General features: G+C 45.6%; 1 protein-coding gene across 1 annotated transcript in view; it reads left to right on the top strand.

Moving 5' to 3' along the window:
- The window catches only part of HEG1 (heart development protein with EGF like domains 1), a 27464-nt gene extending 448 nt beyond the window's left edge, over window positions 1-27016 (top strand). The window contains exons 2-19 of the mRNA XM_026047757.1: window positions 265-576; window positions 971-1258; window positions 2098-2424; window positions 3369-3686; window positions 4426-4737; window positions 5206-5505; window positions 6114-6455; window positions 7468-8850; window positions 11170-11289; window positions 12788-12882; window positions 13638-13696; window positions 13834-13994; window positions 15322-15456; window positions 19282-19324; window positions 19434-19471; window positions 20017-20104; window positions 22143-22317; window positions 23872-27016. Coding sequence (XP_025903542.1) covers window positions 265-576; window positions 971-1258; window positions 2098-2424; window positions 3369-3686; window positions 4426-4737; window positions 5206-5505; window positions 6114-6455; window positions 7468-8850; window positions 11170-11289; window positions 12788-12882; window positions 13638-13696; window positions 13834-13994; window positions 15322-15456; window positions 19282-19324; window positions 19434-19471; window positions 20017-20104; window positions 22143-22317; window positions 23872-24021 — 4646 coding nt within the window. The 3' untranslated portion in view covers window positions 24022-27016. The remainder of the gene's footprint in view (window positions 1-264; window positions 577-970; window positions 1259-2097; window positions 2425-3368; window positions 3687-4425; window positions 4738-5205; window positions 5506-6113; window positions 6456-7467; window positions 8851-11169; window positions 11290-12787; window positions 12883-13637; window positions 13697-13833; window positions 13995-15321; window positions 15457-19281; window positions 19325-19433; window positions 19472-20016; window positions 20105-22142; window positions 22318-23871) is intronic.

The raw sequence follows: 27016 nt of genomic DNA, 5'->3' as shown, positions 1-27016 counted from the left end.
TTTTTCTTTTTCTTTTTCTTTTTCTTTTTCTTTTTCTTTTTCTTTTTCTTTTTCTTTTTCTTTTTCTTTTATTTTTTATTGCAAGCAGCAACTCAGGTTTTCCTGACTAGAAGGGATTCATGCCTTTACAAAACTGCACTTGTTCCAGATTGAAAACTTCCTATGCTTGATATCCATGCATGAACTCTAAGCATCTGGGAAGAAGCTGTGTCCATCTGGTTATAATTTTGTACGTATAAATCCAACTCTTTTATTGTGTCTTAGCCATTGGAAGCAGCTACCAGCCATCCAACTTCTCAGCAGCAGAGGAGGGAAATTCTCATTTTCCTAGCACCAGAGTGCACAATTCCACACTGTCCACCAGAGGTGGAGGAAGGACGTTAAGGTCGCTACCAAGCAGCACCAGCCTGACTGATGCAACAGAGATTTCCACATCTGGTACCGAAATGATCAGCCCTTTGGATCAGACACAGTCCTTGGGGACATCGTTGGCAGAAGGTGGCACAGGTGCCACAGCGACAGTCACGGACACGTTGCTCCCAGGCTCTGCCTCTGCTTCAGAAAGCACTTCCAAAAGTGAGTTTTGATAGCTAGCTTTATAACTTGGAACATTATTTAAAACCCTTTATAAACAAAATACATCCTTTTTATTTTAAAGAAAGGAGGAATAATATTATATTTGGCACATTCTGTACGTTCAAATACATTTCACACAAATGAAGGTATGGATAAATATTATTCTTGTTGGAAGAGGAGGAGAGATTTTTGTTGAAAACTTTCTCTCTTTTGCAAGCAATAGCTTCAGCAGCTCCTTTTTGTTCAGTCTCAATGATTTCTCAGTAGTAAATAGTTAGGTATTGAATATTCATGTATCTGTTATCTGCATTAACTGGTACATCCTGGGACGAAGCTTATGCAGCTGTTTCAGTTTACATACATGCAGCTTTGCTTTTCCTGTGTCCTTTCCCAGCTTTCAGAAGCACTWACGAACCACAGAGCATCTCGGGCGCAGGAGAGGGGACCCCGCGCGCTGTCCCCAGCGGTGCCGCGGTGGCTCGGGCGCACACCAGCTCTACAGCAAGGTCCTCGGTGTCCGTGGCCAGCAGCAGCACCCCCGGGGCCACCTCCAGCCGCGGTGCCACTGGCCTCGGAGACGGGACCGTGTCCCCCAGCACGGAGCGGACACGCGGCACGGGAGGCGCGCGGGACGCCACGGMGCCGGCACGCGCGCGCTCTGGCCCGGGAAGCAATTCCAACGGTAAATTTGTTAGGCTGGAAGGGGGCTAGCTGGGGGCTGAGGGGAGATTCTGCCTTCCCACGGCACTGTTGTAAATGCAGCGAGTTTGCAATGGAATGCGATGGAGTTTTTAATCGCTGGTTGCGTCAGGCCAGCGCCGGGATTTGAGGAGAAGAGCAGGAGGGGATTTCAAGGTTTGGCTGAAAATCTGCCAAATGCTGGTGTATTTGCTCGCTGAGGAAATTTTGCGTGTTGGGAAGGCGGCCGTTGCTTTGTGCCCACCACTCTCAGTTAATGCAATTGGGGTCCGGGTGGGTGATCCGCGGTGCGGCGCACGCACCAGGTCAGCGCCGCATCGCCCTCAGTTCTCCCCAGCTTGACGAGTGCCCCTGCCTGTGAGTGGGATAAATCGTGGGAAAATGCCATGCTCACCTACCGGGGCTCTCTGGTGTCCAGCTTGTTTGCGTGTCCCCATGGGCAGCAGCCAGGACCGGTTCCAAAGAACCTGAAGACCCTTTTTTGGGTCATCTTCTTCATCCTCTGCATGTGCTCTGAGCTGAAAGGGAGAGGCTCTGGGTTTAAATTAGGTCCAAGAGAGCTTAAACAAAGTGTTGCACACATCTTCGCTGTAAATTATTTCCACCTTTCCTTTTTTTTATTTAAGTTGTGACTTCCATAGCTTTTTATAAGGCCTGTGCGCCTAGRCAGGAAGGAGTCACACCTTCCCAAAGTAGCTCCAGATTGAGAACTTCCTCTGCTCTGAACAAACCACGTACCCATCTGTGCTCGGCCTAAAGGAGACTGTCCATCAGTGTATGACTTCATATGTGTAAAACATATGTGCTTTTCCTTTATCTTAGGTGTGAGAAGCAGCAGTTGGTCAACTAAGAGCTCGGCTACAGAGACAAGAGCTGCTGGTTCTGCTGCCGCCAGCCCGTACGTTGCAGCCACCGTCACCAGCACGGCAGGAAGGACACTGAGGTCTGTAACCACTATCAGCAAATGGGGAGCAGAAGGATCTCCTTCTGGCACTGGCATGTCCCTGGCCACAAGTGCGAGCCGGTCSTCGTCTTCCATAAGAGAGACCTATGGAGTTAAAGGGTCAAGAGCAGGCATGAATGTCACCGAACCTTTGGCAAGCCCTTCGCTAACACGTTCTCAGTCTGTTTCAGAAACACCTTCGGCAGGTGAGCTCAAGTTACAAATGAGATACCGTTTTTATTGTGAGAGGAGGAATGTTATTTTTTTCCCATGTTATTTTTCACTTACAAGACTCTTCTATAGATCTCAAAGCATGTTRTTGCTGTGCAGTATATGCTGTAAGGAAAGATGTGATGTGATTTTGGTGTCTGAATTACTTCTTGAGGGGAAAAAATGGTTTGAGTTTTATAGAAAGGACAAATCTTTTGCGAATAGTCTCATTAAGCCAAGAAAAATAATTTACTTTCAGACCTCAAATATATATATATTTTTTACTGTCTCAAATTACTATCTGTGTTTTATAGGCAAGGGAACTAAGCAAGCGAGGAATAAATCATGTTTGTGCAGTGACAGGGACTTGACTTCAGTTCCTTTGAGTTCCTGCCCTTCACTGAACGACTTGGACCATGCTGCTTCCCATAAATTTAGTCAATTCAGCATATTTACGACAACTTTGAACATGGACTCTGAGATTTTCTCTGCAGAGCTTGTGGTCCTTGACCCATTGCAGTGCTGAGGGARGCTGATCCCCACTAATCTCATTTCTTCAAGTTTGATATGTTTTCTAAGCTCTCTGCGCTGCTCAGCATTGCACCTCAGCTCAGCTCAATGCCAGGCTTTTCTGAAATGCTGCAGTATTTATTTGCTCTAGCAGCATGGAGCGCAGCGAGCCATGTAATGGTGAAATTAAGTGCAGGGCATAGTAGTTCCACAGACTCTACAATTGCACTTTTCTTGGCGTCAAACCATGCATTTTATAAGACAATTTTCTATAGAAAGCATCACATCCTTGCAAATTTCCTCCTTTCTCTGGATTGACATCTGCTTGTATTTTCTATCTGCATATGCACTCTTGCCTCTGGATGTTAGAGAAGAAAGCTCATCTGTTCATTTATCATCTCACATGTATACATTTTTCTTTATCACATAGCTACTGGAAGCAGCCACGTGCCATTTAGCAACCCATCAACAGGGGAAAGGACGGATTTTCCCAACACCACCGCTTATGTTTCAACACTGTCCACAAGAGGTGGAACAAGGACGTTAAGGTCGCTACCAAGCAGCACCAGCCTGACTGATGCAACGGAGATTTCCACCTCTGGTACCAAAATGATCCGCCCTTTGGGTCGGACCCAGTCCTCTGGGATGGCTTTGGCAGCAGAAGCTGGCGATGGTGCAGGTGCCACCGCAACGTTCATGGACTTGTTGCTCTCAAGCTCTGCATCTGCTTYGGAAAACACCTCCCCAGGTGAGTTCCAATGGCCTCCGTAGGGCTCATTCCCACRGATCTCAGCCCTCTATGGAGGAATGAGCAGGATGCTAAAAGATGCTGGACAATGATATTGGACTTAYGGAATAAAAATTCATCTTTCAAGTGAAAAATATATTTTCTCCATAAACTAGTTGTTATTTCCATTTATTCACCAAAGAAAACCAGCCTTATTGCGAGAGCAGTCTGGCCTTGAGGGCTGTTGTTTTCCGAGCTGGCCAAGAGGACTGTCTTGAAACCATGCAGTGTTTACAAGAGCGGGGAGGCAACGCTAGTTGTTCCTGACTCCCACCCTGGAAAACAAATGCAACATTTACGGATCCTGCAGAACACGCTTTGTTTAAATCTCTCTAGTTACTCACCACTGCGACCCCACCTAGTTTAATTCCCGGCATTTCTATAGTTGTTCTGGTGTCTGCAAGTGCCAGCAGTCTGGAATGCCGAGCCGGGGCACGCAGCAATGAGGGGAAACAAATAAAAATTGCCTCCACGTTTTGTTTTTAGTGCCCTCTTCAGGGTGTCGCTCTGTGAGCAGCAATCCCTGTATTCTTGAAAACAGTTATTTCCTTGCAATTAATGTTTTCTCCAGATTTAAGTCTTCTCCTGTGTTATATCTCTACGCACAAGGTCTGCCTTCAGGTGGGGTTAGGGGAAAACTTATCCATCTGCTTGCAGTTTGCTATGTATGAATCGTTTTGCTTTATTTATCCTTTCTCAGACAAAGCAGCTACTAGTTCAGCTACAGAAAAAAGCAGCTCTGAGCCTGCTCTGCCCAGTGCATCCAGCGCAGCGACGGCTACCGGGCGTGCAGAAAGGACCATGGAGCCCGGAGCCAACATCAGCGCAGCACCTGGTGCTCCAGAGAGCAGTGTGTCCTTGGATCCCATCCAGCTGTCATCTTCTGTAATGGAGGCTGGAAGGGAGCATAATATTTCGGAGAGTGATGATGAATAYGTGGAGCTTTCGACGCAGCCGTTGCCTGTGATTTCTTCCAGTCTTTCAATGTCTTCATCTTCCCCGGATGCTTCTGGTGGGTTGTGTGATCCCCCGCTTCGCTGCTGCTGTAAAGGGCACCCCTCCTCCTCCTTTCCCCTCCTTTGCCATGCTGCCTTGTTCCCTCTCTGCCCGGGTAAGCCGTGTACATGTCCTGCTTCTCATCTGCAGTGTCCTCAGCCAGGGCGCTGGTGCCCAGTGGAGGAGTGCTGCTCGGGTCGGTCCTGGCTGGGCTTTCAGGGTCCCACCCACTGCATCCATGTCCACAGAAGTTAGTTTGAAAGCCCACCGGTCCATCCAAGGATTTTCTTTTACCAGCCTAAAAATACAGGTGTCCTGAGAATTCCAGGTAGTAAATAAGTGGTGTCAGTAACTGAGCTACGCCTCCAGCTGTGAGAATTGAAACGTTCCAATTTTAGTCTCTATTGGAGCCTCAAGAGTATTATTAACACATCAATGTTATACATTTATATGTATATACGTATCTGTATCTCTGCACTTCCAGGGAGAGAAGAAAGGATTTCCATCGTTCCTACCGACAGCACGTACACCTCAACCACCTTCTCCACGCGTGGAGAGGAGACCTCTGAGGCTCCAGGTGACCRCAGCACATGGAGCCAGGTGACAGAAAGCTCCACATCCAACCCAGACGTGCAGTCGTGCTCCAGTCCTATCCCATCCGCAACGGAGTGGCCTGAGGGAGGGCCTGTCTTGCCCAGAGAAGCCGGCTACACCAAGCCCTCGACCGAGGTCACCCTTTCATCCCAGGCCTCCACTGCCTTCTCTGCCCCACAAGAACCTTCCAGTGAGTTTCTCKGAACTCCAGAGTCACCGCTGAACTAGATAAAGAAAATTCACTCCTCCTCCTCCATGGGTTTGATATTGCCAGCAACATGTCCTAGGGCTGTTGTGGGTGCCATGGGCAGCATTTGTAAATCGTGATGATTTTGTTTGTGGATATTCTTGTATATTGGTAACTGTTGGTATTAAATCTCAGGAATACGAGCTGGGTTTCCTCACTATAGAAATGTCTACAGCTTGGTTTGGTGGGATAATAATTCTAAAAACTTGTGTCCTTATCATAGAATCATAGAATGCTTAAGGTTGGAAGAGACCTCAGAGGTCATCTAGTCCAACCCCCCTGCTCACGCAGGGTCACCTAGAGCAATATAGTCTAATGATAACCATTGGCTCTATACATTTACAGAGGCCAGTTTCTAACATTTTCATTGGAATAGGTTTGGAGCGTTAGGTCTGTGTTTAAGGTGACAGCTGTGTGAAATCTATTTAATCTGTATTTGTCTGTGCAATTTTATTAATTTGTTTTTCCAAAGCAGAATTACTGTAGAATGCATAAGTGCACTGTGAGCAGGGATGGCAAAAGTGAGCGCCCACTTTCTGATACCGTTTCAGCCCCTGGACGCMCCCATCACTCACGGAGCAGCTCGGGGAGCGAGAGGAGGGTGTCCCGCGCTCGCACGGACCCCGCGCACGGCTCGGCCGCGGTGACAGGCAGCGGGGACAGGACCTTGCGCTCTGTGACCAACGACACCCTGGCCCAGGGCACCGAGAGCTCCACGTCGCACCTGGAAATCGCTAATTCCTCCGAAGGGAAGAGCTCGGTGCCCAGGGAGCAGAGCGGGACGCCGAACATCTCCGTGAGCAGCTTGGGCATCACGGGGCTTGTGACTGAGACGCTCTTTACGCATTCCTCCAAGATCCCGACTTACTCATCTTTCCAGAGAGATCTCTCGAGTAAGTTAGTGGATTTGTCTACGAATGCTTTTTGGGGGAGGAAAAGAGTGAGTCCCCATTATCCTGCATTTACCTGTGTTGTGTGCAAAGCCCTCGTTCACCAGTACAGGGAATATCATCCRTGGGTGTTTGAGGAGGATGTTTTTGTACATCTGGATGTCATTCCAGAAGGGAAACCACCATCCTCAAGGATGAAGCGGGTTCCTGATTCACTAGCAAGGAAGTTGTCTTGCCTTGATGGTCACATCATTTGTTTTGCACCCTAGCTAATTTGTTGTTGGGACATTTTTGGAGGTGTTCACTTCAGTCAATTCTAGAATTAAGTTCAAGTTTTGAATTTTGAAGATCCTATTCTGTATTTTAGAGATTCCTGAAGATATTTTTAAATCCTGACATTTATTTTCTARTATTGATTGTACCTTTAATTTAAAATAATCTGAATTATTGCAAGGCAATGTGCTATTCATTTAAGTTTTCCTGCCTGCAAAGCTTTCGATCAATGAGTTCCTGATAAGCTACAAATGAACATAATAATGTTATCCTAYAGAGGCTCACAGTTCCCTGTATCTAGAAACAAACTGACTTAAGAAGATTGATATTCTCTAGTACGGAATGGAGACTAAGAAGGAAAGGATGTGAGTTTTATGTCATGAGAGATAAAGAGAACAGGTGTATTTTCCTGCTTAGCCTACAACAAAACATTACAGAACACCAAGTGCTCAATCACATTAGAAAAGCAATACTGGAAGAAGCATTTTTTAGAAACCTATGCTTTCCACAGGGGCTTGTGTTTGTCAAACTTCAACATTTTGAAATTAAGGAATGCAGAAGACTCCCAGTTCCATAGCTATGAAATTCTAGTACCTCAGGTYGCTAAATTACGAGTTGGTAAGGAATGTGGGCCAGTTCACAGACAAGAATGTTTGACAGATTTAACAAGCAACTTTAATATGAAGTCAAAATAGTTTCATATTATGCTGTTTTTCTAATGTATTTTATCCTTTTCCTCCAGGCTTTCCAAGCAGTCATCAGCCAGTCAGTAGCGTTGATGTGGAGAAAAGGACCTCTGTTTCGCACACGGACGGCACATACATTTCAACCACGTACACCAGAGGTGGAGAGAGGACCCTCCTGTCTATATCCAACAGTAGCACCTCTGCCGAGTCCTCGGAAAGTTCCACTTTTTTTTCAGAAATTTCCAGCCCTTCTGATTCATCTCAGTCTTCTTCTGTGACTCAAGACAGAAGGAGCAACGTCTCCAGTGACAGCAGTTTTATTGAACCATCTACTGAGCCATTGCTAGTACCTTCTTCCAAGCTGTTGACTTCTGCTTCCRCAGGCACTACACAGAATGCAACTCTTTTGGATACGGACCCTGAGCTGTTGCCTACTGGCAGATCATCTCTATCTTCATCAGCATTTCCATCCTCTTCCTCAGTGCCATCGCTCACTTCATCACTTCACTCAACGTCATCGACAGCATCACCAGCGTACCCATTTGCATCATCAGATGCATCTGAGCTGCTGTCTTCATCCGCGATGGCRTCATCTCCTCCTCCACAGGCTTTGTCAAGTGCTGTGCCCACTTCTTCGTTGCTTTCCCCATCTTATTCGTTAACATCTTTATTTCCTCTGTTTTCTTCACCATCTTCCACGTCGCAGTCCAACGACAGTGGTCAAACAAGCACCTCAGTAGCTACTACTGAAGCCAGACAGGTGCCCTCTACTGCAGCCATCACTGGGAGCTCTCCTGGAGATACCAGCAAGCCCAGTGGAACGTCCCAGCCCCAGAAGAGCACCACCTTCATCTCTGCAGGCCCTGCTCCTCTTCCCACCGAGCCCATGGAGCAGCGTGGCAGCCATGCTGTGTCCATGTTTGCTCCCGTGCTTGTAACAGAGAGCCCGTTGCTGAGCACTSTTTCTCCCAAGGAGGGTGACTTTGGAAAGACCACACCGTTGCTCACTACCTCTAGTGACACCCTGAGTGCTGGGACAACAGGGACACCCCACGGTGCAACACCAAGCACAACGAGCCAAGAAGTTGTCCCCTCAGCGGTGGCATTGACTACAGTGAACCCTCCCGTGCTGACGACACCTGCAGTTCGCAGACCAACCCCAGCTCAGCCTAGCACCACGAAAGTCCTCAGACCCCAAACACCCATGGCCACTGAAACAGCTCATGCCACCAGCCAGACTCCAAAAGCTGTTGATCGTAGCACTGCAAATACTGGTAGAGCCACCGAGCAAAACGTCCCGGTGACGAAGCMTCCTGGAGCACCACCGCCCACCAAGACCACCATGAGCATGGCAACAACTTCRGCCACTGCTACCAAACCAACGATTCCCACTCCGCTGAGCAGCACAGCAAGGCTGAGGACACCGTCACCAGTAACAGGTAACCTTTATACCTGTTGGTATAAAGCGCTGGGGGATGTGACACAGGGACCGAGAGCATGCGGATCCCTGGATGGTTATGTAGCAAACGAGTCTGTTGTCCACAGGACTAGAGGATAAGAATTTGGTCTTCATTCCTGGYAATTTTAAGATGAGGATTGAGCAATCAGGCAGAGCTGCTTGAAAAAGGCAAACATTTTGGTGGATGTTTGTGATGAAAATGTTAAGCTGAAATCTGGGAAATTCAAAATAGAACCTGGATGGCTTTCCAGGTAAGCCTAGGATGTGCAATCTTTATATTTCTCTTGAAAAATAGATCAATATGTATTTCTTCAYGAGAAAAGGCAGTTGGCTGGTGCTTGCTGTTTGCATTGGAACTCATTCTGTTATTACAACGTATGATCATGTTCTCCCCGTCTCACTAAATAATCTCCTTCTTGAGGGCTCCTCTCTTCTCCCTCTAGGTTACATACCACAGTCTTGCTAAGTGCATTGGTGTGACCACAGCTATGGAAGAAAAGCTGAGAAATGTGCTAAGCAAGTGTTTCGGGTTGACTTCTTGATGACTTTGTAGTTCAAGAGCATTCCGTGAATCTCTGTGAAGAAACCAGGGAGTTTGTTCTTAGGCAAATTCTTCACCCTATAAAACTCAAATATGTAGGTTTGCAAGAGCCCCTTCCTGCGTGGCCATGGGGAACTTCTTTCAAGGGGTGAACTGGAGTGGAGACTCATGTCCTTTGGAGAACAGGGCAGTTCAGAAAAAGGTAGTTGTGGTTCACTGCAGCATCCTGGAAGGAGTTTAGAGGGCAAAAAGCCCTATGGGTGAATAAAGGTTTTCATTTATTACCAGGCTCCTTATCTTCTCGAGTAAATATATTGAGCTGCATTTTATATGAACGGAAATTGATTCTGTGTTTGAAGTTCAGAAATCCAACCCTCATGCCACTGTAGGGTATCATGGGCACTAATTGCATTACTGTCATGAAATACTGATAACAATATACACTATATCCAATAATTTAAAGGTTATTTCTCAAGTTGATTGGTTTTAATTATAGCTATGGCTTCATACAAGCACTTCACTGTGAATAGYTTTATTTTAGGCAAACAATAGTGGAATGTAGCCTCTTTACTGCCCAAGTCACATTTTTGACAAGTTCCTCTTTCTTTTAAATATCAGGTTTTGCCATTTACTCTTAAAAAAAATTTTAAAAAAAGTAAAATCTGCTCTTGGATGTAAGGCTTTGTACTTGGGGCATCGTACAGCTTTGCAGCTCCGTAACATCTTCCAAGCAGATGCCAAAGAAATGATTATCCTGGCCAGTTTGCCTTTCTCGCGCTCTCATCCCCCTGTCAGAGCCGCAGAATAAATCTGAGCTCTAGCATAGTCCCGCGCTGACATCACGCTCATTAAAGCTGGGAAGAGGCTGCTGTCAGGCTTCCAGGTTCTGGGGAGAACGCGAGGAATTGCTGCTAACGCCCTCGCCGCTGCTTCTGCACCTGACCTGGAGAAGCCTGAAGGACTGCGCTMCGGGAGGAGGCTGCTGGTGTCCCGGATTGTACAAAAAAAGCAGCAAAATGAAGGATAAAGAAGCGAAAGCCAGTATTTTAAAACGTGCCCACTCATCTCTGTCTCTCTGGATGGGAGATGTCGAGTTCTTGTCTCGCTGGTGCTCAGCCGGCCCTGCCAGGCTGCTCCAAGCATGGAGGTCACCTCAAGCTGTGTCCCAAAGAGGAGACTGGCTGGATCTGTAGCGCTGGCTGGATCTGTAGGGCCTGCCTGGTGCCAGGGGTGGAGCAGCAGCAGCACAAGGGCGTCAGGGTAGGAGGCAGTAGCAGCCAGGGCTGCCTCCACCACCACCAAGCCATGCTGAAGCACTAGCTTTGRTTCCCATGGTTAATGCCCAAAGGACTTGGACCAAAAGGGCAGAAATCAGAGCAAGGAGCACTAGGAGCCCTGGTTCTCTATGGAGCTCTGSCCGTCAAAGTCATTTCGTCTGTTCCTTCATGCCTAACTATAATGATGTTTATCTCTGAAAAGCACTTGGAGATCTGCATTTGAGCGGGGTGTTAATATGAACTTGGGTCCCAAGAGCTTTRGGATGAATATTCAGGAGAAAATGTTTTGTGTTTGTTCTTTCAGCTCCAATGAAATAATTAAGAACAGGATAAATAGTAAGTGCAAATGATGCAATAATTCATCTGATAATGCTCAGAGGGTCACGGGAGCCAAACTGATTTTTATTTTTTTGTCCACTGTTTGATGATTTCTGTGATTCTGTAACTGCAGGCTGTGTTTTTTTTCTCCTCACTTTTGCAGATGTGGATGAATGTCTTTCCAATCCCTGTCCTGCCTTGGCCACGTGCAACAACACCCATGGCTCCTACATCTGCCAGTGTCCCCTTGGGTATGAGCTGGAAAAAGGAAAGTGCAATTTAGGTAAGAGAGAAAAAATGAAAAGACAGGGAGGGAAGAAGGAAATAATTATATGTAATGTTCTGAAATAAATTAACTGAAGCTCAAACTAGTTCTTCAGGAGTTTAATGTGCCTTCCAGCTACCACTTTGAACAAGACCCCTTTATTGTTTGTACAAGTGCAGAGTCTAATGCCTGCCACATTAGGATGCCCCCGGGAGCAAAGGCAGCAATATTTAAGGACTTCTAAGCCTAGCCTTAAAAATACAGAAACTGAGCAGTGGGCTCAGGCTTATTGGGAAGGACTTATGTGCCAGTTCTGCTTTCAATATGGTTTATAAACCCCCAAAATGAATTCTGCAGATTCTCCTAGGTCTCAGGCCTGTAAAACCATGAAGTCAAGATGAAGCTTGGCTTTATGGAAGTGAGTAGGGCTCTTGTGCAGCCTGACTTCAGTGGGATCAACCATGTGCATGAAATTAAGCAGCCGTGAAAGTCTTTGTTAGATCAAGGTCTGGCTTCATACCTTAAATAGTTTTTGTGCAGCATGCTTATTATTTGAGACCTTTATATTAAAGGACCATGAATCTCAAGGACCTTTCAGTGTCCCGTTGTGATGGGGAATTTATTTTGGTAGTGTTTCTTCTGACCCTTGCTCAGAGAGGATTAGTGACATGGAAATTTTGCTAAGAGAATGTGACTGAGGAGCCCCTGAAGGGCGTTTTGAAACGTTTCTCCGTGGCAAAATGTGACGACTTCTGAGTTAGAGAGTTGTTCTGGTTATACCTCAGACTGGGGTCTGAGGGTAGATCACATAAATACTGTGGAGGTGATTCTTGCCTCATTTTTACCAGGAATTGTTATACTAGAGCTGTCTGATATGTGATTTGTGGTGAAGATAGGCTCTGTGAATGGGAAAAAAATGGGAAAGAATTARAGGTTTTATAATGTTATCTGCAATTGTATTTGTTTTTCTGGTAGMACATAAAACTTGAGCTCTGAGTTCTCATTTCCACTGAGTTATCTCATGACATGTAATAAAAAATTGAGGAGTATTATCTCTCCAAGTCTGGACAACTTAGATTATTACATTCTGCTGTCATGAATCAAATATGAATCTGAACATGGAAAAATACATCTTTTGGACCTCCTTTCAGATGTCATTGCTTATTCTCTCCAAGAGCTTAGAAATGAAAATGTCCTTTTTGTAATGCTTTATTTTCACTTGCTGATTTGCTTTCCTTCCATTTAAGGGAGATGAAAAATATTTGGTACATTTACTCAAAATTATTGTATGTTACTTTTGTACCAGGAACTGTTTTATTAGTTAATTTAACCATTTAAATTTCTCTCTGCTGTTCTGGGGTCCCCATAAATTAGTTTGTGCTGCCTAGATATTTTTGGTTCATAGAAATGTATGAGCTCAGTGGTGAAATGCTGGTTGTTTAGCAGCGTCAAGCTCTGGAATTTAGTTGTGGGAATTGTTTAGCTCCTGCTAAACTCCTCTTATTCTCCTTTTCAGTAAGAATATTCATTGGCCAGGCTCCCCTGAAGCCAAATATCACTCACGGGAAGTATGCAGAACTGCTGCACATCGAGGGCGAGATCCTCACGATGGTGAGTGTCACCAGTTTAATCTCTGAACCTTCCTGCTCAGGTATGGGTAGGACCAGTGAAAAGGGGGACGCAAAGCTGTTCTTTGAGTGGGGACCATTTATCCCATGTTTACTCAGCCTGAGCACATTGGGATGACTGTAATACTGGAAACACTAACAATATTCTGTCTGCCAAACAGCACACGTTTTGGTCATGGGGTAATCCTCAGTGAGGACTCGGCACTATTATTTTGGGCTGGAACTTAGTTCTTTTTGTTTTCCTGCTAGGCTAAAAGATTGGTTTTTCACCTCATGTTTAGTGCTGAAAAATTATATATACTTTTAAGTTTGGAGCAAGTGTTGGCCTGTGACACCTGCAACTTGCTGCACGCCTGGGCTCTTCCCAAAGTCCCCAGGAATGGGGTGGTTGTCTCTCTGTGAGTTATTTAGTCAGATCATCACAGGAATAAGTCCACGCCGTTAGCAGGGCCCAGCCTGGCTGCAGTTTGTCTGCTGCCCTTCACGGCCATCACAGAGCAGGGCCCAAGGCAGGTGCTGATTTCCAAAGCACCAGGTCTTGCTCCATGCCCTAGGCCAGCAACCATGTCATCAGCCTTGCTTTCCTGTTGCAAAATTAGCCACTGCAAAGTTCAGAGAGCCCCTGGGCATCACACTGTGGTTGAGGTGACAGTCAAAGATGAAGCAGGGCCATCACCACCCCACGTCCCTTCTGTTCCCCTCTGGGGCTGTAACTGGCCGCTCTGCTCTCCCTTTCAGCTGGATGCATCGCTGGCCACCTTACCGGGCTACCACCGCTCTGTGGTTAAGGCCACCAGGTAAGGGGCACCATGTGTCCAGCATGCATGTTGTATGCATGTTATGCATGACTTGCCTTACTAAGGCCTACATACACCACTGTAATGATGACATTGAGCTGAGTGGTGATGGTGACAGCTCTTTCGTTTTCTGTTAGAGAGGCCAACGTGGTCCACGTTTCGGTGCAGTCCACGTTTTCGTTGGCTTCCAACGTGACTTTCTACGATGTCGTCACCAGTGTGAAAAGCTACATCAGAGCGTGCACGTCGCCCCCAGAGACCTGCCAGTTCATCTCAAACCTCAGGCCGCTCCACAGAGGTAGCCGAGATCTGGATTGGTTATTGGGGGGCGTGGAAATCAAAGCATGTTATAYGTGGCTCTTTGGAAAAGGAGGAGACAGAGTTGCCCAGAGAGGTTATGGATTCTGCATCCTTGGAGATACTCAAATTCTCCRGGACACAATCCTGGGCAATGGCTCTACGTGACCCTGCTTGAGCAGGGAGCTTAGACTAGRTGATCTCAAGAGGGAGGGAGGGTTTCAAAAGCCATCAGTCCTGATCATCCATCAGGAGGATGGTGACAGTGATGGTTACAGTCACTGACACCACTGGGGCATCCCAGCTGCCCAAAACCATCCTGTTGAGTGCATCAGCACYGCCCCAGTCTTCACTGAAAAATCCATGTTTTTCCACCTTCCAGGCTTGACTGTTGAATGGGCATGGTGTAAAAATTACTCCCAGTTAAGTTTTTTCAGACCATGAAACCTTTCCATATCTAATCCTAAACACCATCRTGGATTGAATTGATTAAATGATTTTGGTAGAACAAATCAAATTATATTCACCAGCTAGATACAATATTTTCATTAAATTTTTCCTTCTAGCATAAACAGAATTACTAAGAAACACATTCTATTGGAATTCGTAAGTATTTAAAGAATAGATGTCAGAGTAAAAAAGGGATGGAGAGTCTATTGGAGATGAGTTTATTAAAGTTGAGTTCCACATGGATAACATATTTTCTATAAAAACTGTATCATGAAAATTTTTTCATTTGCTCATCCATMTTAGTGCAGCCTCCCAGTAAAAATGCAAATATGATGGCACTTATGTGCCATATATTACTTATATGATGTAACTTACGCAATTGAGTTTTGCTGAATACTCTTTAAAAAAAAAAGACATTTAAAGACATTGATTCGAAGTGGAATGAATCAAAATGTATTTTTTTGTTTGTTAAAAGTGAAAAATATACCATGCTTAAAATCAAAATGAAGAATCTGTTTTGGGCTGAGCAGAACGTTTTGCTTGACATAAACTTAAAATTAAAAATTGATTTGTTGAGCCATCTYGGAGGAAATGTGTTTTAGCTCGAGTTAAAACTAATTTTTCTTTTTAATTTCCCATTCTGCCTCCAAGCTGAACTATTTATTATTCCCCCCTCTGCCTGCCTGCGTGATCGATAGGAGCTGGGCAAGAAGCTGTGGCATGCAGTAATGTCGCCTTATCTTGTAAGGGAGCCAATATTATTAAGRAAAAGAAGATGAAAGCAACGCATGACCTAAATGGGCTGCCTGGGGAAAGCGAACGTGCAGAATGAGGTGGTGAGGGGAGAACATGCTGATGTTGCCCGTGTCTTTCGACAGTCGGCACTCTGTGCAAGCAGAAGGACCCCGAGTGCGACGAGGAAACCTCTGAATGCACCGACTTCGACGGCRTCGCGCTCTGCCAGTGCAAAAGCGGCTACTTCAAATACAACAGGATGGACCACTCGTGCCGAGGTACCGCTCCTCACGCCGTGTGTTTTGGCTGCGTTCTGCCTGGCCCTTGGTTGCTGCTGGAAGTGGTTCTGTGAGTGTGCGTGTGTCGGCGGGCGCCAGATATCGCCCGGCATCCTAAGCAGCTCAGTATTATGAATCAATATTAACAGCTGAGATTTCTTGTATTTAGCTAGGGGACGTTTCAGTAGACACAGTCTCTGTCTAGGAATAATATTATCTCTTTTTGGAGCATGCTGTGAGACGGAACGATGGAGAAACAGGCGAAAGGGGAGCCCAAATGCTCCGGGCTCCAGTTCGGTGGCACGGAGCACAGAGGACATGCAGCTCTGCCTGTTTTGGTTTTGTCTGAACTCTCAGTGAACTTCAGATAATTGCTTTAGACTCGCAAGCTATATTAATACATCATCAATATTTTTAGAATAAGCAAGTATCTGAGAAGGGCTGTGGATTTATTTTTCAGCTGGGCTCCTAGTAGAAATTTTAAGCTCAAGGGTTATATTATTTTTTAACTACTCAGATGGTGAAATCTGTTTTGCTGTATCTTAAGCAAGCTCTTTGTCTTTGTGCCAGTGGTCAAAACAATTGTAGAATCTGTCTCCTCCCTCATTGCAGTGGTCATTGCTGTGGGGCTGCTTAAGAAATCCGTCTTTCTGATGACATATCAATAGCAATTTCAAAAGTGACTATATATTGTTGCTGGCAACATCTGCAGGGTAGGCTGTTCAAATAGGAGAAGATGCCTGGTTGGCTCCAAAACAGTCAGAGAGTGTGAGAAATGTGGCTGGAAATGTCACACGTTGCACAATCTGCAGTGGACATCTGTGAAATGGGCGCTTTTGGGTGCTGCACTCTGGTCCTGCCTCTTGTCCACTGTGTGGTTCAAGGCAAAATATTTCTCTTTTATGGATTTCCTCCCTAGTTTCATCTTTATTTGTTGTGAAAGGAATTTTATTATGAAAATATTGACTGTGTTCCCTTACCCTTGAGAGGCAGAGAAGGGGTCATCCAGTGAACAGAGAGCTGAAACAGCTTCTGGGAGACTCTTGTCCAACCCCTGTTCTGCTGCCGACAGCAGGGACCCAGGGCAAATTATTCTATTTTTCTTGCCTGTGTCTCCTGCCAAGTGATGATACGAGGATAAGTATCTGAAAGGCTGTCTGGCACTCAAATATATGGTTATAGATGGCCCAGATGCAGCGTTCCTTAGCCAGGTAGATGTAATTACTCCCTATTTACAGGTCTTGCTTGCTCTGCAAAACAAACCMACCAGCAGAACACCTTTAGGCCTAAATTTCACCTTCAGCTCTGTGCTGTGAGTAGGAGACATCCTAATGGCTGGATTTACACTGCCAGAAGAGTTTTTAGGTCAAATGAATCTAGGGATTTCTTGACTAGAGGGGATGCTGCAGGGTGGCACAAGGGCCAGCTGCCCAGTGCCATATTCTCTTAGATACCAGCTTTTCCTCAGCAAAGTTTCCAAAGAGACCCCTGAATAACTGGAAGGCGGTAGCAAAGGAGTCCCGAGTAGAAAAGCAAAATTTGATAGCTTTGGTTGGCCCCTGATATTGAACCTTTCTTCTGCTCCTTGTCTGTGTTTGAGAGCGCGCCAAGCAAGCGTGACAGCGTGGGCTTTCCTGGGAGCTTGATCAAAGGAGCAGGAAACATGCCAGAGGGGAAGCAGGAAAAGGGGGCCACGAAGGGAAAAAGAAGTAAGCACCAGAGTTATGCAGCTTAAGGGGAATAAGACCAGGAGAGGCACATTCAGGATCCTCATTGCCCTCTCCACACCTCCTAAAGCTCCTAGACAGACAAAGCCAGGAACATTTCCTGTCCAAGGCAGCACTGCAATTTGGAGACATTGCTTGGGATGGATGTGCCCTACACAGACTGAAATGAACCTGGGCTTCAGCATCAGCTCATAGATTCTTCCAGTCTTTCCTTAAAGGGCAAGCAAGGTGATCAGGGCTGTTGAATGGGGCAGACTGGAGCTGTCTTCATGGAAAGAAGACATTTCTTTCCATCTTTGCCAATGCCTTCATTTAATGAATGAGCCAGGCTCGTTCACTTTGGTGTTTATCACCTCTTGACCTGGCCCTTGGTTGACTGAGACTTKTAAGTCTTGGGCTGTTACCTCTGGTCTCTTTCTCGCCTTCATAGAAGAACCATATTAGAAAGTTAAAAATAAATCCTGTGCAAAAAATATCCTGGAGAGATGCAGCAAAGAGCTCGTGCAAGGAGCATCTCCTGGAAGGTGGGGACCCTGGCAGAGCTGGGAGAGGGCCCAGCATATAAGTTAGAGGTCCCATAGCTCTGACTCAGAGGGCTAGTATGTTCCTTGGGTTTATTTAGAGAGCATGGCGAGCCAGAAGAGGACAAGTTTTGGTATTCCAAAGGTCAAGGAATAGTGGTGTGTCTTCAGAGAAAAGCTGGAACAATCAGGGAGTCTCAAGGATCGGGGTGTACTTGGCTTTTGGTAACAAGAAAGCTAAGGAGTGATGTGATGGTGAGGAAGAGAAATGTGATCATATAAATACAAATTTTTTCCAGTCCAGTGAGAAAGCTTTCAAGGGTTGGAATTTGACGCTGGGATAATTCAGACCAGAAATAAGRGGAATATTTTTAATGGCTGGAAAAATTAACTTTGTGAATGTTTGACCCGGGGTTGCAGCTGACTATCACTCGTACTAAAGCGTTACTGCAAGTAATAACATCAAKCTTGGATGGTTCACTAATGTATAGTTCCAGGTCAGCTATTTGATTGGAAACTGGAAGTCCTGAGACCCATGTTAGGATGGGGAGGTCACAGTCACATTGGTCCCTGCTGGCCTTGCCACACACCAGTGAGATAATGTTGCTTTAATGCAATTTCTGTCTTGCTGCTTTGAAGCACCAAAGGGCTAACTATAACACAGCCAGCACATCCTCTAGACCAGAGCAGGAAAAAGCAGTGATCTTGTCAGTAATATGAAGCTTATAATTGTGTGACTAATATATCATCATCTTTGCTGTTCATCACATGCATGGCATAATTTTCTCAGGTAATCCAGATGATCAGCTATTGTCCCATTAAACATGAAAGTTACTGTATTTTGGATCAATGGATAGTTTTTATTTTTGTACTGGGCTGCAACCAAATCTTTGCAAAAAATTGTATAGCTGCAGATCTGAAAGAAAAAAAGAAAGGAGTGACATTTTCCATGAGGCAAAGTGTAATATATGGTTTGGGGTTAGCCACAGTAATGCTTGGATAACTTTTTATTGCAGTTCTAACATTTAAAAATAATGAACAATGTGCATCTGTGTTAAGGTAATGTTGTTTAAGTGAGGTTTCAAAATCAAAACGCCCCGAAACACTTGCAGATTTTTTACAGTGATATATTGGGGGAAGCAATGAAGCAATACAGTGAGCTTTGATTTGGGCAAGAAGAGACGCTCTTGGGAAATATTCCATCAGGTGCCTATAGCGTGACAGGCTCCAGCTTAGCCCTGTAGCTAAGGCTGCATAGCAGTGGAGACACTTCTGGGTCCTCTTTACCCAGAGGTTTTTAAACTAGCAGACAGGGCAAAGAGCACCCTATAAAAAAAAAAATATATATATATATATATATATATATATATATATATATATTAGACAGAGCACCCTGTAAATATATATGGGTAGCAAAGGGTATATGCCTATTTTTTTTGACAAGTGTCACATTTCTGCCAGTTAGGGAGAGGCTTGTCAGTCCCAAGCAGTGCTCGGGGTGAAGCTGCCGTGGTCAATGTGGTCAATACCTCCTGGGCACCACTACGCGGTGCTCATGGCCCTTCTCTCTTTTCCAGCCTGCGACGATGGATATAAGCTGGAAAATGAGACCTGTGTGAGGTACACGTTTTACCCCTTTCTGCCTTCGTTTTACCCCCACCATCCTTCCCAGTGTGGCTTGGGTGGCCTCTTGCCACAGCCTCTGAATCCCTCTTGTTTGTGTCACCAGATGCCCGTTCGGCTTAGGCGGATTCAACTGTGGAAACCGTAAGTTCCAGATTTCTTCGCTTTGCATTTCCACTGCCTTAGAAATGGGAAATATGAACCAAGTAATTATAAATAACTATGTCTAGAATGTAGCAGATGCAGAGTTACTCCTGTCAGTGGTTTTMTTTTCTTCATTTTCTGTTGAAAATTGTGTTGCTGACCTTTTCAAAACTTGGTTTAACGTTATCTCCTAATAAGATTACCATTTTCTTGGAGCTCTCCCTTCTCTCTTTCTATCAGGAGATAGAGTGGGCAATTCTTAAGTGAGATATTTGGAGGTGAATCCACAAAAATCCACAACATATTGTTTGTGTTACTTTGATCACTCCGAATTTTTATAGCTGCTCTATCAGAATCTGTCCYCTAGAGAAACAGGAGCATGTTTGTCCTTCAACAGTAGATCTCCATCCATTTTACTTGAAAATACATTTGGCAGAGGGACGTGAACAGCTAATCCTTCTACCTAACGACTCTGTCTGAGCTTGTGTTAATATTTACACTGATATCCCTGTTTCTGCATGAGTGTCTCTGTCTCTCCATCGCAGCGTACCAGCTCATCACGGTGGTGATCGCTGCCGCAGGAGGGGGGCTCCTGCTCATCCTGGGCATCGCTCTGATCATAACCTGCTGCAGGTAGGTACCACGGGGTCTGTGCGTTACACTGACCTAGCGCTGCACGTCTGAGCCTTCAAGGACCAAAACGTAGGGGACAAAGGCATGGCTGAGCAAGCAGTCTAGTGAAAGACGTAAGCTTTCRCTAGGGATGTATATATGGAGATGTATATATGTTTTTGGAGATGTATATGTGTTTTTCTTTTCCATCAGACAGGCTACAAAATTCAGTATCTCCTCAGATTGTGTCTGAGGTGTCCCTAGGATGGAGGCAGAATGGGATCATTCCCACCCAGAATCATAGGGAAACTAAAGAACAGTCCCCCCAAACCCAAGCTGAGTTTAAGGAGTTTAGGCCACAGGAAGTGTGCCTTATGTTTGTGTGCATTGCAAGGCTGTGCTCCATTTCCTCTAAGCACAAATCCTGCACATGTTCACGCTGTGTCTCTCCCCACGTTTCAAACCTGCACACAGCCCACACGGGCACACACACAGTTCCCATTCCAGCAGGCAGCTTTGGACGAGAGGCAGGATGTGCTGCCAAGGTAGTTATGCTTGGTGATTTTATATACCGTGGAAAAAGTCTTGCAGAAATGCCCCTTCCCTTCACCTTCCAAGCCCAGGATTTCAAAGCTATCCAGACCAAAGCCTGTAGCTGGACGATCAGTAGCTTATCAGTGGCTTGGCTGGCACCGTCTTTCTGCAGTGTGCATTTGTTCACCCTGTTTTTTGAGCCAAGGCTCCCAGGTTAGCTCCAGGCAGAAGGTGTGGTGGCCAACACAGTAGCAACTGCAGCACCTCCAGGTCTCAGGGCAGATTTCTTCAGGAGAGGGGAGATTACGTTCTCACAAGTCCTGGCTCCTTGTCTGCTGAAGTAGCCACTTGATAGTAGTCTTTTCCTTTGGTAGGTTACTGCTTCAAACTGGGAATTTCTCCAAAATGAGCCTCATATGGTAATTATATAGAGGCATTTGGTGTCATTCAGACTAGCAGTTTATGAGAATTTTGTCTTAGGAATTAAAATATTACCTGGAAATACTATAGTCAAGTGTTGTAAGGCTTGAATAGCTTGGGAGTTGTCATTTTTTTAAAAAAATTTTTGTTGCCTCTTTCATTGACTCGGGTAAACACACGGATTTTTAAGGTCAAGAGGGGCCRTTATAGCTATTTTTAATCACCCCTCCATAACACTGACCATGACATTTCATGAAGCCTTAAATTCATAATTTCTGCTTAAGCCAGCCTTTAAAATCACAGGCAGTCTTTACTCAGAGTCTTTTCTCAGAGATATGAGAATCCARTCTTCCTGGAGATGTCGTTCCTGTAGTTAATTGCCTGTGCCTGAACTCATCCAACTGCTAGCCATGATGTTCTGTGGTCAATATTCCTGAATTTCTGCAGAGCAGATGAGTAAATCTCTGATTTTTAGATTAGTGAATTTTACTGATTTTACCTTGATTTCAACCAATGGTAGATAGTTTTAGAAAAAAAAATCAAGATGACAATACCAGTAGATAGCTCTTTAGGGCAAAGATGCTGTTTGTAGTGACCTAGACAGTCTTCACAGGGGGAAGCCTGACCAAGCCTGACCTAGCTGGGCTAGAAGGGAAAGCTTCATGAGGAACCTAACACATATGGGGAGGTCTTCCGGAAGATGGAGCCAGGATTTTTACAGTGTAAGATGGGTGAACAAGAGACAATAGTCAGGATCTGAAATATAAGAGGTTCAGATTGGGTATAATGAAAAGCTTGGAGTTTTCAAATCGTGACCAGATACCCACTCTGTAACCTGGTCTTGTCTCATATCTGACATTGCTTGGAGCTGGTGGTTGGACTAGAGCCCTCAGCTCATCCTGAATGATAATGATAATTATAATAATTGCTGTTCCAATCAAGATAATTATAATTGCTGTTCCAATCAAGATTTACAACATGTGGTAAATCTTACAAGTCAAGGTTTATAACATAGTTAAATCTTTCCTGAGAACATATCACAAATGTGTATAACATCAAAGGATAAGTTGTACCTTCTTACTTTCCTTCATTCTTTTCTAAACAGGAAGAATAAAAACGACATAAGCAAACTCATTTTCAAGAGTGGGGATTTCCAGATGTCACCGTATGCTGAGTATCCGAAGAACCCTCGAGCACAGGAGTGGGGTAGAGAGACCATTGAGATGCAGGAGAATGGAAGCACTAAGAACCTGTTGCAGATGACAGATGTATATTATTCGGTACCTATTCTTAAGTTACCTACTACTCCTTTGTGTCTGATGTAGCACAGATTCATTGAAAGCATAGATCCATCTTGTGCAAAACAAAAGAGCAAAGCAATGGTTTTTATAGAGAGCAAAGTGTTAGGAGCCAAGTGGATGCCAGATGTGATGTGTTGGTTATTGCACGTGGTGAATACCATGGAGAGATGTAAATAAGAAGGGGATTAGGGAAATGARAAAGCCCAATCCTGGAGTACAGAAGGACAGTTAAAGGTTTTGGACAGTCTCTTAGTACTCCCTGGGGATAGTTTGCTCCTTTCCTCTCTCACTGATACTGGGAGGTTTAGACCTTTGCCTGAGGGGGCTTTACCCCAAATGGGAAGGGGGCTCACCAGGGACTCCTGTCTTTCTCAGCTCCTTTCCTTTCCATGGGACAGACCCTTTCCTGTAGCAGAAAGACCATGYAAGGAGGATGCCTTCAGCTGTGAGGGAACAAGGATTGCAGAAGAGGTGGTGGAGAAATAACAGGCTACATAGGGCAGAGAAGGGCACACAAGACCTGGCATCAYGGACATTGTAAGTGTCCATTAGCTAGTACCAGTTATGAATGCCTATATCCAGAGCATTCTGTGGTGTTTGTATATCACCCATCACTAAACTTTTTTGACATGTTGGAAGTTCCCAAGGTGTTTGGGTTTGCTCTGCAGAGAGCAGTATTTTTTTTTTTATCTGATTTATATTTTTAATTTCTGCCAAGCAAGTTTACGGGGGCAAGGAGTACGGAGGGACTTAATCCTCCTCGCTGCTTTCAGGAAGAGATTTGGAAATGAGAATGCATTTCCTRGACTTTTTTGAGCACTGTTATTATGCTGCTGGCTAGAAGGAGAAGCTTTACAGCGACGAGCAGGCGATGAGGGCTTTGCATTGGATCTGCTCTGTAACAGATCAAACTGGGTGGCTTAATGTTTCTTACTGGGTGAAAGAATTGTGCCATCTTGACCTCGGACAGCGAAGTTCCTTAGTTAACTGTCTCTAGGAGATTTGTTTGAGTAAGAGAATGGGAAAAATGCAGGGTGGATTACCTTGGTTTTGATGCATAATTGAGGTTGCTGTGCTGGGATGGCAGGCACCTCTGACTAGAGGAGAGAGAAGTGCYTCCAGTTAATATTCAAAGTGGGAAAATAACTTTGATTTTTTCAGAAAGAATTTCCTTTAAAGATAACTATGGGTCAATATCATTCTTGTGAGAGTTATTTCAAGGCTTGAGCTCATCAGCACAGCTTTCATGGGATTAAAAATTAACCATGCATTCAGGCTGCACGTGGGGTTAGGTAAAATTCAAATCTGCTAATGACCAGCATGTTAAAACTAGATTGGGTCAGAATAATCCCCTCCAGGCAATGCCTAGCTGCCACAGTAGAAATGATTCAAGATTGTAGACGTCACTGGTGATCATGTTGTTCCTTCTGCCTACTGAAATGACTGTTGGGAAGGGGGAAAAGATTGCGCTTGAAAGCCCGTTTGACTGTGAGAATAAGACCCTTTTTAACTGATTATTTTTTGCTAATACAGCCAACTGGACTGAGAAATCCTGACCTGGAAAGAAACGGACTTTACCCTCCCTACACCGGTTTGCCCGGATCTCGACATTCGTGCATCTACCCGGGCCAGTACAATCCATCCTTCATCAGTGACGAAACCAGAAGAAGAGACTATTTTTAGCAGGGTGGCGAGAGCGTGGAAGATGGGCAGAGCTCGGTGGCCCTTGGGCACCAGGTGCCCTCCAGCTCCCGGCGGTTCAGCCCACGTCAGTCTTGCTCTTTCCATGTCGCAGCAGGAAGGATTTTGGACCCGGAGCAGGGCATTGCACCCGAGGAAGCATCGTGGTTGTTGAGCAGCCAGGAGAAGACGGAGGAGGGAATGGCCCAAGGCGCGGAGCAGTGAAGGGCCCAGGGGGAAGCAGGTGCCCTGTTTTTGGGCCACGCTCCCCTCCGTGCCGTGAGCGCRGACGAGCGCAGGCAGGCGAGCTGCGCCCGGCACTCGGAACCCAATGCCACTAGGGAGTGTTTTGTTTACAGACCTCGTTCACTGTCAGGCTGACGGCCGTGCTCTTAGTGCAAAGAGTCACCGTGTGACTGGTTTTGGAAGTGTGTCAGCTCCCTTCTCTCCTGCCACCTTGCCTTTTGCTTCCTGCGCCAGAGGGAGCTGGMTTGTCCTCTAGCCCTTGTGTTCTTGCCCATAGAAGTTCTCCAAAAGGCTCCTTCCTTACCAAGGCCTGGCAGGGTTRGCTGGATTGGGTTGGAGGAGGACAGGGGTGTTAGTCATAGCACTGTGATGATGGCTGACCAAGAGATGTGGCCGACCCCGTGCGCTGCTCCTGCAYGGAGGGAAAAGTCTCAGTGCGTCAGAGTTTTTGTCAGCAAGCATTGTTTGAAAGTGATACCTCCACAGGTCATCAGAGTGCTTCCGTGTAGGATTTTAAGGGGTTCTTCTCCTCTGCAAGGTTTTACATGACTGGAAAAACAACAACTACAACAAATAATATAACTTAAAATAGTTGCTAAGAGGAAAATTTACTACAAAGATGAAAACTGTGAGCTGGATACTCACTATGCTCTTTACATGGGATTTGCAGCAGTAATGGTAGAGCCCTGATGGGGCAGCAGGAATGTGAGTGTGGGACAGGGCAGGTGGGACACAGCTTCAGCCCACCTCAACTTCAGCAGGAGCCATGGGGGAGGACTCAGTACATCAGGAAATGCAACTTGTTGCAGTCAGTTGCATTTCATAAAACAGGATCACAGAATCCTGGTAGAGCAAAGATCACACCTTTCAAATTGTTTTGCTTTTATCCATCCCAGTTTCGGGTTACTCAGATTAGGCCGATTTCCTGATATAGGTGTGTTAATTTACATGAATCACCTTGGCATAAGTTGAAGAATGTAAATCAGAATATTCCTCGCCAAAGATCAGATTTATTGACTTTATTCCTCCTTGAGATGGATGTTGAAAGAGGTCTTTCATATGAAGTATTTTCACAGCTTATCTTTGCAAAGATAAATCAAATCATTCAAGACCTGTCCAGATGCACTAATCTTTACCTGAATATCATTGTGCTTTTAATTCAAGTTGGTTCCTTGCACGAGGACAGCAAAGAATAATGCAGTTCCTAGCTCTTAACCCAGCATCTCTGCGGGGTGGAATGATCTAGCTTCRCTAGCTCTTCTTCCAAAAGCAGAGACCTCTCCATACTCCAGTCTCCCCATCAGGGCTCAAAGAGGCATGGTGCCTTCAACAGCCACATGGACTATGGGGTTTCTCCTCCATGGTCCCTGCTCCATCTGCTTCTATGTTCTCCAGACTGCAAGGTGGCCAAAGCACTGCAAATGCAAAGCACTTCCCAAATGCAAAGCCTGGGAAGATGCAGTTTSGTGCCCCATATGCAGCATAGGCACACACGCCCCTGCAAGCCAGCAAATGATATTCTGTGTTTCATTAGCAGCTGATACCCAATTATCCAGGGTGCATTGGAGGGTGTGAATAAGGACATGGCCCTGACGTGTTCTGGTGGCTCCTGGTGAGGACACTGGCCTTGCAACCTCTCTGAGGATGAGCTGCCGCTTTGACATAGCAGCAGCTCTGGTTTTGATGTGTGCCTGGTTGGAAAGGGTCTCCTTTGCCATGGTGTGGAGGAGGGTTTTGTCTGTGCTATGAACCAAAGAGGGAAGCTGGGACTTGCTGCTGACTCTAAATACGATGTAGATGAGCACTGGGACCTGTCTCTATTACATTTAGGACTTTTCTTTGTATATCTAGAGCAGTTGAGCAAAAAGTGAGCTCATGACAGCAGGTTTGAACCATGAGCCAGCTTTTCATCGGAAAGCCGAGTGTTTAGGCACTTGCTTATAGGCAGATGTGTGGGATTGCTTGGTTAGTTCAAAGACCACGTACTGTAAAGTGTGCCTTAGTGTGCCAAGTGACTAGCTCAAAGGGCAGAGATGGGGCCACCTGCTCAATACTGCAGATCAGACCTTCCATACCGAGTGTGGCATCCCTGTTAATCAAGCTCCTGGCCTAGGTATCTCAGCAAACTGCGAGTACTTGGAGTGGGAAATGTGGCAGAGTTGTTTTCTAATTCAGATCACAAAAAAGTCTGTAAGGAATTCAATTTCATTTCTTAATAACCTGAACCTTAATAACCTTAATTCTCCTTAATGTTGTAAAAGGAGTAAAATATCTCGCTAAACCCAGCAGGATTTTCTGACTACGAAACCTGGCCTTTTCCAAGGGAGATACCTGGGCTTTATTGCACTGAAATGTTCTACCTGTTCAGGGGATGTAAACACTGGAGAACTGTGAATTTGTCCTTGGCAACCTCACCTTCCTCTTAAGGTTTGGTGACAAAGTCCTGGAGCTGATGTGGAGTCCACAGGCAGGAGGAAAAGGGTCTCTCTGCCTGGGAAGTCACCTGGGAGGAGAGAACTCGGCAGCCCGGCCTGCTTTCCCATGCAGTGAGTTTCGGGAGGTCTCTGCAGAGCCAGTGCACTGCAGTGAGGAGCAGTTCCATAGGGAGCCCAGCTGCTTCCCGCACTGCGATGCTCCTGTCCTGGCCCGGGGCTCTTGCCTTCCCCAGGTGCTTTCCTGCAGTTTGCAGCCCCTCGTTTGCAGTAATTAGTTAATACTGAGGGTCACTCACCCGCTTGCAGCTAGTAGAACT

The sequence above is a fragment of the Nothoprocta perdicaria genome, unplaced genomic scaffold, assembly GCF_003342845.1.
Source record: "Nothoprocta perdicaria isolate Ctin4 unplaced genomic scaffold, notPer1 scaffold_0, whole genome shotgun sequence".
Taxonomy (NCBI): Eukaryota; Metazoa; Chordata; class Aves; order Tinamiformes; family Tinamidae; genus Nothoprocta; species Nothoprocta perdicaria.
Note: the sequence above shows the minus strand (reverse complement) of the source record. Positions and strands in the feature narration are given on the sequence as shown.